The sequence below is a fragment of the Carlito syrichta genome, unplaced genomic scaffold (genome assembly GCF_000164805.1).
Source record: "Carlito syrichta isolate Samal-C Ts95f unplaced genomic scaffold, Tarsius_syrichta-2.0.1 Scaffold302313, whole genome shotgun sequence".
In the NCBI taxonomy this organism is placed as follows: Eukaryota; Metazoa; Chordata; class Mammalia; order Primates; family Tarsiidae; genus Carlito; species Carlito syrichta.
In genome coordinates, this window is record NW_007246409.1 from 206,505 (window position 1) to 218,706 (window position 12,202).

At 58.8% G+C, this 12,202-nt stretch overlaps 1 protein-coding gene across 2 annotated transcripts in view; it reads right to left on the reverse strand.

Annotated features, from left to right (window-relative positions):
* SULF2 (sulfatase 2) overlaps positions 1-12,202 on the reverse strand; it is a 69,375-nt gene that overhangs the window by 25,979 nt on the left and 31,194 nt on the right. For both annotated transcript variants that reach the window (XM_021711471.1, XM_008056289.1), the window contains exon 3: positions 3,306-3,475. In XM_021711471.1, the coding sequence (XP_021567146.1) occupies positions 3,306-3,475 (170 nt within the window). The remainder of the gene's footprint in view (positions 1-3,305; positions 3,476-12,202) is intronic.

The following is a 12,202-nucleotide window of genomic DNA, read 5'->3' on the forward strand; positions in this document are numbered from 1 at the left end:
CAGCACTTTGGGAGGCCAAGGTGGGAGGATCCTTTGAGCCCAAGAGTCTGAGACCAGCCTGATCAACATAGCAAGACAGCATCTGTACAAACAAATTTTAAAAAATGAGTCAGGTGTGGTGGTGTGCACCTGTCGTTCCAGCTACTTGGAAGACTGAGGCAGAAGGATTGTCTAAGACTAGCAGGTCGAGGCTGTGGCAGCCATGAGTGTGCCAATGTACTCCAGCCTGGGCAACAGAGTGAGACCCTGAATCAAAATGAGAAAAACGGGCGTTAAGGGGCAAGGGGCCTCAGGGAGTGAGAGCAGGGCACAGCTGCCTTGGCAGAGGGCACAGATGCCCCTCCCTCGGGCAGCCGCATCAGGACCCCAGCAGCGTTTCGAATATGAACAAGTCCTGGGGCTGACATCACGAGACCACAGCTCTGAACAGCGGCAGACGCCGTGGCTGCGTGGAGTGGGAGGGGAGTCACCATCTCCGAGCCGAATCCTGGACTTGGCCTTGGAGTCCGGCTGACCCGCAGCCTCCTGCCCTAACCCTGCAGGGCCCACGCTGCCTCCGATTTCCAGAAGCTCCGTGGGCCACTCTGGCGTCTCGGGGCCTGCCCCGCGTGCAGACATGAGCCCACTCCGCCCTTGGCCTCTGTCCTCGAGGACTTGCCAGGGGGCTGCAAGGTGTGGCAGATTCCTGCCGGCCAGGCTCCAGGCTGAGATTCTTAGCCCTCCTGCCATGAGCAGCGGGTGTGGGGTGGGGGCAGAGGAGGGCTGGTGTGGACCCAGAACAGCCAGGCTGAGCAGGTCAGGACTTCCGCAGTCCTTGCTCTGAGAGGGCTTCAGAGAAGGACTTAGAGGCCAGGAGGCTACAGAGCTGGCCGTGCATGGGGCCGAGGCCACCTTGCTGGTGGCCTGTGTAGGGCTGGGCTCCCCCAGGGAGGGCATGGGCATGTCACAGGACTGGAGGCTGCCAACAAAGCCTGGGCGCCTTCCGGCCTTAAGCATCCCAGGAATGTCTGGGCGTTCACCGAAGGCACATCCCCTTCCCTTTGGCCCTCGGGCCCTCTGTGTATGTGTCAGCTTGTGTGTGCGGTATGTCTGCATTTTCATGTCTGGGGCCTGTGGGCCGGCTCTGGCATCTCAGGGCCTGACCCGCGTGTAGAACATTCCCAGGCATAAGTCAGATGCCACACTTCAAGGGAAGGCGAGGGCTGATGGGGGTGTGTGTGTGTGTGTGCACGTGTGCATGCTTGCATATCTGTGTATGTCTGTATGTCTTTCGTGTGGCTGCATGTGTGTGTCCCTTTGCGTATGTGTCTGCTTGTGTGTCTGTATTTCCATGTTTCTGCGTGTGTGTGGTGGGTGAGGGGCCCTGGGGCTGGGGTGACGGGAATGTCCCCAGCAGCACCTGTCCGGCTCCATGAAGTGGCCCCAGGACCCTGGCACGCAGCCTGCTGGGGTGAGAGCCTCCCGGGCGACTCCGATAGAAAGACCCAGACTCAGCCGAGCGGGCACGGCTCTACCCCTTTCACCCCTCCCAGCTGCCGGGACCAAACAGCCCGGTAGCAGGACTTCCTTCTTTCTGGTTTTGTTTGGAACTGATTCTCCCCCAGAGGTGAGTCTGCGAGCACACCCTCAAGGTGCAGGGAGCATCTCTCTCCGGTTCCTGTGGTTTCATTTCAGGGGGGTAAGCAGGCAGGCCATGGCAGGGTCAGACCGGCGCCCCGAGACCCCAGGCTGCTGGGTGCCGCCCCTCACGGCTCCTCCCTCTGCTGGGTCTGAGGTGGCCACCCCCGTCTCACAGCATAAGCCCCTGAGGGGAGTGGGGTGGAGGCTGGCCTCCTGGCGGAGAGGGCTGGGACTGGGCTTGGGGGGAACCAGGAAGTGAAGAGGCCATCCTGCAGCCCCTGGAATGTGGTCTGTCATCTTCTGTCACCTCCTCCCCGCCAGGGAGGAAGGGGAGTGGAAGGTCAACACGCCACCGGCCACAGCCTCTGAGCCACTCGGGCCTGTCGGGCAGTAGTTGTGCAGGGCTGGGGGGTGGGCAGAGGGCAGGGAGTCCCCACTGCAATGAAAATTAAACACCCTGAACATTCAGGCGGGCTCTGCCCTGTCCTTGTGGCTCCGGAATGTCACAGCCAGGGCTGCTGAGTCTCAACTGCTAAGCAGAAGGTGGCCTGAGGAAGAGAAAAGCAGGAGAACATTCCAGAAAGATTTGCCAGCCCGCTGGATGGAGGACTGCGGGGGTGGGCGGAGATGGGGAGCAGGAGCAGGAGCTGGAGTTGAACCCTGGCCTTGTTGCTTAGCAGCTGGTGACCTCAGGTGTTATCTCGCCCCCCGTGCCTCAGTTTCCTCATCTGTAACATGGGGATCCCAAGCGCGATCGGCAGCCTCCAAAATGGCCCTGAAGGGACCCTGCTTCCTGGTCTTCACACCCTAGGGAGGTCCCTCCCACACAGAAGGAGGCCCGGCCTGTGTGGCCAACAGAGCATGGCAGAGGGATGGTGTGTCACCTCTGAGAGCAGGGCTTAAAGGGCTGCGGCTCGTACCCTGGCCCTGTTTCCTCTCCCTGATCATCTGCCCAGGGCGTCGAGACCAGCCTCGGATGCAGGCCTCAGCGGACAGCCTGAGGGCGGCCTGGGAGACCTGGAGTCAGAACCACAGACCAGCCACTCCAGAGTCCTGACTTTCAGACTCTGTGAGACAATGTGGTTTTTGATTTTTTTGTTTTTTTTTTTAGAGACGGGGTTTCACCAAGTTGCCCAGGCTGGTCTCAAACGCCTATACTCAAACGATCCTCCCACCTCGGCCTCCCAAAGTGCTGGGATTACAGGTGTGAACCACCATGCCCAGCCTGTTTGCTGTCTTAAGCTACCGAACTCTGGGGTAACTTGTCACATGGCGATAGATAACAGATACATCCGGGGTCGCTGAGTATTCAGAGACCTGACGCCACGTGCAGGGCTTAGGGGAGCCCGCCACAGAGCCAAGCTCGGGCCGTGTTGGCAAACAGCTGGTAGTCTGAAGCCAGGGACCCCTTCTCAGAATGTTCTTAAATGGATGAAATCAAACATGTGGCATTAAGCGGGAAACTCTCACAGGCCATGCCACCCACAGGCCTCTGGCGGGGCACATGGATCCCCAGCTGTAAAATCACGTCTCTTGCCTTGGTGTGAAGCCAGGCTGGCTGGATTCGCACCGGCCTCACCACAGACAGGCAAGAGGTCGCAAGCAGGCAGAGCCCGTCATGCTGTCCCCTGCCTCTCACAAAGCCTGCCCGCCCCCTTCCGGCCCCCCAGCGGCTCTGGGCTTACATGTGCTGGGACGCGTTGGGGAAGAGGCCTGAGTACTGGGGGGCCGAGTCCTCGGGGCCGTGGGGGGCCGCATGGCTGATGACCAGGAGGACCGGCCGGTGCGGGTATATCTTCTTGGACGTGCGGAAGAAGCTCACGCTGTCGTTGGTGATGAGGTCGGTGAGGTAATCCTGGGGGCGGGAGAGACAGGAGATCGGGTGAAGATTGGTGCCCGTGCCACGTGTCCACCAGGCGCCAGGCATGTGCCGGCGATGGGCTTCCACCGGGTGCTTCCCCTCCACGGTTGGCTCTTAGAACGACACACCTGGGTGGCTGCAACTCAGCATTTTAAAAACAAAGTGATCGTGAACCTCCAATCCTGGGAGAGGACACACCACGGGGTGAAAAGAAATAAGCAAGAGCTACGAGGATCGACACGAATCAGACAGCTAAAGCCCAGGTAAACCTCAGAGCACGGACAGGTCTCACCGTGCCGCACAGGCTGAGACCAGCAGGCTGCGGAGGGCACGCAGGGCGCCATCTCGTCGGTCGAAAGCCTAAGACACACACAGCAATGGCACATGTTGCTTGGGATGCCTGGGCATGGGACAGAGGAGTCAGTGCACGAGTGGGAACGACGAGGCCGACTCGGGACACTGGCTACAGGGGCAGGGGACGGGCTGGGAGAGAAATGAGATCCAGGAAGGGCCGCCCGGGGCTCCCGCCCTCTCTGTGATGTCTGGGGTCGGGGAGTGTGTGTGGGGTGGCGACTGTACCTCCCTTTCACGGCTGGCACCCGGATCTACAGTGCCAACAGGTGTTAAGCTCTTGTCACTGGACCCTGTCCACAGCTACCTCTCCATGAGGCAGTGAGTAGCTGTCTTGGGGCTGGTGGAGGTGCTGCATGTCTAAGAATGGCCTGTCCTTTTTAAATATTTGGGTTGGGATGTTGTCCAGGCTGGAATGCAGTAGCACAATCACAGCTACTGCAGCCTCAATCTCCTGGGCTCAGGCGATCCTTCTGCCTCAGCCTCCCAAGAAGCTGAGACTACAGGCATTTGCCACCGTGCCCGGCTAATTTTTAAAAAATTTATTGTAGAGACGAGGTCTTGCTATGTTGTCCAAGCTGGGCTCACGCAATCCTCTCGCCTCGGCCTCCCAAAGTGCTGGGATTACAGGCGTGAGCCACTGCGCCCGGCATAGGTGCCCACCTATGAGCCCTCTTCTGCTCCATCTTCCCTGCTCTCCCACGAGGCCTCCGAAGTGACATCTGGCTCACTAGTGCCATGCGGATTGGGTGGGAAGACACGGTCCCGATGCCACCGCTGGGTAGTGAGGACGGGGTTGCTGAGTATTCCGGGTAAGTACCTAAGCCAAGTCCAGGCATCAGTGTGGAGGAGGAGGGGCCTGGGTCAGGGTGGCCAGTGCAGTGCCCAGCGATGTCTGGGAGGCAGACGGGACGTGGCCAGCCACCGGACGTGTGTGACGGGGCAGGCACGCCCCACCCCCACTGGGTCCTGGTTTGGGAGGTAGGGGGAGGGACACAGAGCTGGGATGACGCAGAGCCAGGAAAAAGAGCTGCCTGAGCCCAGGAGGCAATGCCGATACCCAGGTGCCACACCAGGTGCCAGGCTCCCTGCCCAGGGCTGGGGATGCAGTAGTGGTCCCTGTCCCCATGAGGCTCAGTCCCGGGCAGGGAGCCACTTCCACTTACAGAGTTGAGAACCAGGCAGGGGTGGGCGAAGAGAATGGGACAGGGCGGTTGCACGCACTCTCAATCCCTCCGGCTACCTGGGGGGGGGTCAGGTAGGGCGAGCACCAGCAGGGAGGCGGGGGCCCAGGGCGTGGCTGCCGTGGACAGCCAGGTGGGGTCGCCGGAGAGGCAGGCTCCAGGAGGAGAAGTGCTCCCCCTTTGCCCGACGGAAACCTGGGTTTCTGCCCCTGTTGGACTTGGGTGAGCAAGGCGCGTTCGCCTCAAATCTCTCCCCAGGTGGATCTCTCCCGGCTCCCGGGACTCGCTATTGGAACTCGGTCCAGTCCAGACCGGAGCCGCACTGGACCACTCTGAGTCTGGGCCCGGACACCAGCGGCTGAGGGAGCAGTGGAGTGGGGGCTGCACCTGTCGCAGGGGTCCCCAAGCCCACCCCTGATGTCCTCACAGAGTGACCGGGAGTCGCTCAGTGGAGGGCTCTCCCCGAGTCTGGCCTCCCAGGCAGCATGCTTTTCTAACTTTCCTTCCGAACCAGGACGCCTCCCTGCCCAACCCTCCACCTCCCCCTGCCCCCCATCCCCCTTCACAGTTCAGCTCAGAAAGGGATTCCTGGCCCTTCAGGGAGCAAAATCATTTCACAAAAATGGATCTGGAGTCAGAGAAAACTGGGTTCGAATCCGGGCTCCATCGCCTGCTTGCTGGAGGCCCATGGGCTCACCCTTGGGGACCACTCAGGCTTCCTGCACCTGCAAATGGGCCTGACTAAGCGTCCCTTCTTCAGATGCCGCGGTGATACTGGATAGCAACTAGCCAAGAGAGTCACGCCCTTAGGAGGAGCCTGACACCCAGAAAGCCTGTAGGAACACAGGCTCCTGTTATCATGCCGTAGCTCCCCTGGCCCTCCTGGCAACCTGGAGAAGTGGACACCATACCCATTTCACAGAGGGGGAAATTGAGGTCACAGAACTAATAGCAGTGCACCCAGAGCTAGAGCCAAGTCCTTTGTATTTTTTTGTTAGGTCCCTCTTTTGTTGTCGCCTTCCCCCACAAACAAAATTTTTAAGGAGAGGGCACATAGTAAATACTTCAGGCTCTGTAGGTTGGAGTCTCACTCTGTCACCCAGACTGGAGTGCAGTGGCCGCTCCCGGCCACCGCAGCCTCGACCTGCTGGGCTCCAGCGATCCTTCCGCCTCAGCTTTCTGAGTAGCCGGAATTACAGGCAGGCGCTACCACGCCCGGCTGATTTTTTGATTTATTGTAGAGATGAGGTCTTGCTGCCCAGACGGGTCTCGAACCCGCGGGCTCAGGCAATCCACTCACCTCAGCCTCCCAAAGGCGCGGGATGACAGGCTGAGCCACCGAGCCCGGCTCTGTGCATCTTTTGACATTGGTCACATCCTACCGTGCACATTCATTGATCCATCTGACAAATACAGTGGTGGACAGGATAAACGGATGCTCCTGCCTTTCCTGGGCTTGGGTTCTTGTGAGAGGAGACAACATGTAACAAATGAGTCCGTCGTACGCACGAGGTGGGACGTGTCAGAGGGCGACCAGGCGGGGAAGGAGCGTGCTGGGGTGCCCTTCACACAGGGTGGTCCTGGAAGGCTGCGGGGAGGGGGCATGGAACCAAGGATCCCAGGGGTTCTGACCCTGCCCTCTCACTGGGCTTCCCCTGAGCCCTCCTGATGGCTTTCCACCCAGACCTGCCTCGTCTTCCAGCAGGGTCCTTGGGCAGGGGATGCTTCGAGTCACTGAGTCACTCCACGCATTGCTGGACTTTGTCGACGTCTTTCTATGACGCAAAGCATGTCCTGCCGCTCGGTCACACCCCCTGCTGCCCACACCGTGGCTTCTCCAGAAAGACAGAGGGGGACAAGCCGGGTTGGCGGGAGGCATGTTTATGTTCAGAGTCTGCCAGGCTGTCCCACGTGGCCGTGCCCTGCAGCCTCCTCCCCAAGGCCCTCTTCATCCACTGCCTGGAAGCTTCTCTGGGCGGCTCAGCTTGTGGCTGTTCCTATTCCCCTTCCCGCTAGCAGCCGCCCTGCCTCCCCCAACCCTCTGGGGGCAGCCCGCGTCCTCCTCAGCCTCTCCTCATCGCTGCCTCTCTCCACCCGACATCTGGACGCCCTTTGTGGCCTCTGCCCACGGCTGCATCCGTGACTGGTGCTTAGTCCTTAGCGGCCTTCCGAGGGGAGCTTGGACAGGGCAGCCGCCTCCTCTCCACCTGGCCTCCCGACGAGGCCCTGGAGGCCAGCAATGGCTTTCTGCCTGGGCACGGCCTGCAGGCTCTGCCGAGCTCACTCCAGCTCCTCAACGCCCGGCTCCTGCCGCCCTGGGGATCTGGACCCTGGACCCGAGCCCGTGCTGACCTCACCCTGTCCCGTCCCTCGACGGCGCCTCGGTTCCCAGGCCCCTGGTCTCCGGGGACCCCGGCATCCCCGCCCCCTCCCCCACGGGACGCTTCTCGTTGACAGGGAGATGTGCGAGGGCCAGGAGACAGGGCAGATGCGAGGACACACACGTCCCCACCGCCCTGCACATCCCAGGATAACTTCACGGCAGGCTGCTTGGAGACAGGCGCGAACGGGGCGAGGAGTCTTAAGGAGGGCGCGATTCTCCAGGATATTTAGAGACTCCGCCCGCGTGGAGGCTGGGGAGAGGAAACGGCGTGCTCAGCCCTAAGAAACTGTGATCTGCATTCCCGGAGTTCTAGGGTCCAGAACCCCCTCCAGGCTCCCGGAGGAATCCACTTGGGAGGCCAGGGAGGCCACCGGGTGCAGAGCGAGAGCCGGGGCAGGTGGCGTGGGCACCGCACAGGCACTGTCCCATGGGGTTTCCGCCACCTGGGCATGGACTGGCATGGACTGATCAGGCTCCACGTGGGAAGTCCACATGTCGGCGTGATGACCTGTCGGCGGTGGGAGGGACGCCAAGCTGCCGGGGTTTCCAGAAGAGAAGCGGGACGGCGTGTCACTGCTGTCAAGTCTAGGCGGCCAGCCCCGGCGGAGGTGCTGGGTTTTTTATGTTGTTGTTAGTGTCTCACTCTGTTGCCCAGGCTGGAAGGCAGTGGCGCCATCATGGCTACTGCAGCCTCGACTTCCTGGGCTCAGGCGATCCTTTCGCCTCAGCCTTCCGAGTAGCTGGGACTCCAGGTATGTGCCATCACACCTGGCTAATTTTAAAAATTTTTTGTAGAGATGAGGTCCCGCCGTTTCCCAGGCTGGTCTCAAGCTCGTGGGCTCAAGCAATCCTCCTGCCTCAGCCTCCCAAAGTGCTGGGATTACAGGCAGGAGTCACCCCGCCCAGCCGCTCTCCATTTTGATTTGGGGCTCCATCCTCAGCCAGTCTCCAGGGCGGGGCTCCTGCGGTCCCACCTCTGGCTTAGGAGCCAAGCATGTGACTTACAGCCTCTGTACAGAGACACCGCATCACCCCCTGGCCACACCGATGGGCTCAGGACATGTATGGGACTGATGAGAGCCAAGGAGATGCATGAGGCTTGCTGGGAATCCCAGGAGAGAGACCCCTGCTTGCAGCTGGACCGGGAGGGTGTGAGGAAGGCCACCTGCTCCCAGGAGATGGGAAGAAAGCAGAGCAGATGGTAGAGAGAAGCTAGCTTCTCAGGCGTTCACTTGAGCTCCTGGATCCAGCCATGCCTGATACCGCGGCTGCTGGGTTTGCAGCTAAATAAAATAAATCTCCTCTTCAGTGAAGCCATTTTGAGTTGAATAGCTATACAAACAACTGAAAGAGCCCAGCCCAATGTAAAAAAAAACTGCCCTGAAGTTTAGGGTGATCAGGGAAGATTTCACAGACGAAGTGATGGATAAGACTTGGATAAATTCAGTTGAGATTTTCGCCTGGTAGTTGAAATGGCTCCCAGCGGGAATGACAAAAGAGGAGACAGGTCTGGTATGTGTGTGTGAGCGTGCGCACACACATATGTGTGCTTCTCCACTGTGAGGGGGTGTGCTGAGTCCAACACGTGTGTGCATCACGTGACAGTTTGCCACACCCTTCCCCATGCCAGACTGTGAGCTCCAGAGGGGCCGTGATCGGGTCTGCTCCTGTTCACCCAGGAGCAGCCAGGGCCTGGCCTGGGGCTGGGACACAGCAGGCTCTTGGCGAGACTTGCAGAGGGGTGGGCGGGTGATGTCACTGCGTGTGACTAGGCCACTGGCCTCCTCCGGCTATTGTGAACCCTGGAAGTCCTCCATATTAGACACCCAGTTCCGCGCCGGGCACACAGCAGGGGCCGAGAAACAGAGGGGCATGGTAAGTGTGCAAGCCTGGCCTCATCTTCTAGACTTGGGAGGTGAGGCTCTGGGAGGAAGTAGCACATCCAAGGTCGCAATATATGTGCCAAGGTCGAGCTCTGACCCCGAGCTCACTGCTCCACGGGGGAGACTCACGCACGAGCCCCGGAGGGCGTCTGCTGAGGAACAACACAAGGGGCTGCCGAGGTCGCAGACCCGTGGACCAGGCGTGCTCGAAACACGCGGGATTGTAGAAAAGTCTGGTGTCAATATTTACAAATCAGGAGACTTCACTGGTAAAAAAAAAAAAATACAAAATTGTGGCTTCTGTTGAAATCAGGAAACCTGGCCGCCCCAGGTCAACACGTCTATGTGAGCCTGATCTGAGAGTTTGCTGCTGCTTTTGGACAGATACGTTTTTTCACAGTCCCCACCCCACCCTACTGTGCACCCACTCCCAGCCTGCTACCCTGCTGGTGTGACTGCCTGTTCCCTGGTGACTGCTGCCTAGGGGTCTTGGGTAGCAGGCCAGAGAGAGATAAACCAGAGAGGGCAGCCCTGAGAAGTTGTCACAATAAGCCAGAGAGCCCTGGGTTATCACGGTAAGCCAGGACCAGGGCTAGTGGCTACAGATGGGTAAGAGAAAGAGAGGTGGATTTGACAGTCCGGAGAAAGAACGGATCAGCTGTAGGGGATGATGGAGCTGACTCTGAGAATTCAGATGGGGCAGGAAGACTTGTTAGTTTCCATCTATTTATCTATCTGTCCATCTGCCCGTCCATCCATCCAAGTCAGGGTCTCACTCTTTTGCCCAGGTTGGAGTGCAGTGGCCCGATCAGGGCTCACCGCAGCCTCAACCTCCTGGGCTCAGGCAGTCCTCCCACCTCGGCCTCCCCAGTAGCTGGGGCTCCAGGCATTCATCACCACACCCAGCTGTCTAAAAAAATTTTTTTTTCCAGAGACAAGGTCTTGCTATGTTGCCCAGGCTGGTCTCAAACTCCAGGGCTCAAGCAATCCTCTCACCGCGGCCTCCCAAAGTGCTAGGATTACAGGCATGAGCCACTGCGCCCAGCCTCCATATTGGTTTTAAAATGGGAAGTCTGGACGCAACATCGCTCTCGATCTTGCCTCTTCCTCCTCCTCCTCCTCGTCATCATCACCACGGCTGTCACCATCATTACCCACCCAAGGGCATTATCCAACCACAGCCGCATGGGCCCGCTGCCTGATTCTGTACACACAGTTTCAGGAGCACAGCCGCGCTGACCGGTTTACGTCTCATCTCTGGTTGCTTTCTCTACAGTGGCTGACTTGAGTGGGCGTGGCAGGGACTGTACGTCTCATGGAGCCTAAAACATTGAGTACCTGGCCCTCTCCAGAAAACACTGCTGCCCTGACCTAAGCTAACACGTAGTGGTGTTTATGACGTGCGAGGAGGCTCTGCTAATGCTCTTGGCGTACCAGCTCACCTGATGCTCAAAAACCCTTGTGGTAAAGCCACAGTGACGTGCCCGGGGCCCCCAGAACATCCGTGACATCAAAGACAACGTCAAGTGCCGACGGGGGATGTGGAGCCTCTGGAACTCTCGTAAGTGTCAGGCTGGGAGTGTGAACTGCTCCAACATCTGAACACTTCCTGGGCCCCAGCAAGTCCTTTTTTCTTTGAGTTGGGGTCTCTCTCTGTTGCCCAGGCTGGAGTGCAGTGGGCATGATCATGGCCACCGCAGCCTTGACTGAGCAGCTGGAACTACAGGTATGCGCCACCACGCCTGGATAATTCTTCATTTTTTTGTAGAGGCAAGTCTTGTTATGTTGCCCAGGCTGGTCTCAAACCCCTGGGCTCAGGCAGTCCTCTCACCTCTGCCTCCCAAAATACTGGGATTACAGGCATGAGCCACCATGCCCAGCTTGTCCCAGCAATTCTAACGCAGATGCATAACCCAAAGAAACAGGGGTGTATGTCCACCAAAAGCCACAGAGAAGGAGGCTCGTTTAATGGAGCTTAATGGATAACAGATCCCAGACACGTGCCCATCATTGGTGAACGGATAAATATGCATCTCACAGACATCACGCCAAGTGAAAAAAGGTAGCCGTGAACAAGCTGAATGACTCCACGTATACAAAAACCACCCCAGTGATAGAAGCCAGCAGGGATGTCACCTCTGGGTAGGGGTTTTGACTGGAGAGGGGACCACAGGAGCCTTCAGAACTGGAAACTCTCTCTCTCTCTCTTGACCTGAGTGGTGGCTAAACAGAGGCTCACGTGGGTGAATGAATGCTCATCCGGCAGCCTGCTCAGGGTCTCTGCACTCTACCAGGCATCAGTTAACTCAAAGTGGAAACAGAAGAACTTTGATGGAGGGAACAGCCACGCCTGCAGACCAGTGGGCAGACCCACTGACTCTGAAGGGGCACAGCCCCCCGCCCAGCGATTCTGCTCCCAGGAGCGCATTTGACAAGGATGAGCACCCAAGCTCCCAGAAGACAGGCATGAGGCTGTTCCCTGCGGCGCTGCTTGTAACGGCCCCCGGACGGAAACAGCTAAGCCCCCGGTGGTAGTAGGATGACTCAATGCACTGGCAGAAGCAACGGTGAACAGCTTGACAAGAGCGAACTTGACATCATGGTAAGTGGAAGAAGCCAGGTGCAGAGTGAATGGAGCAAACGCCAGAAGTCTGAAAGATGGTTGCCTTGTGGGCAGGGTGGTGGGTAGGAGGAGTTACGTAAGGGGACTGCGGGGTGGGTGGTGACTTTCCCTGCTGGCCTACCTGGGTCACGTGTCTGTTCACTGAACGGCACACTCTGCATGTGTGCTTTCTGTCCGAACATTCTGCTTCTGCAAAATGTTAAGAAACCAAACTCTTGAAAAGAGAGCTTAACCGGGCTCGGTGGCTCAGCCTGTAATCCCGCGCCTTTGGGAGGCTGAGGTGAGCGGATTGCCCTA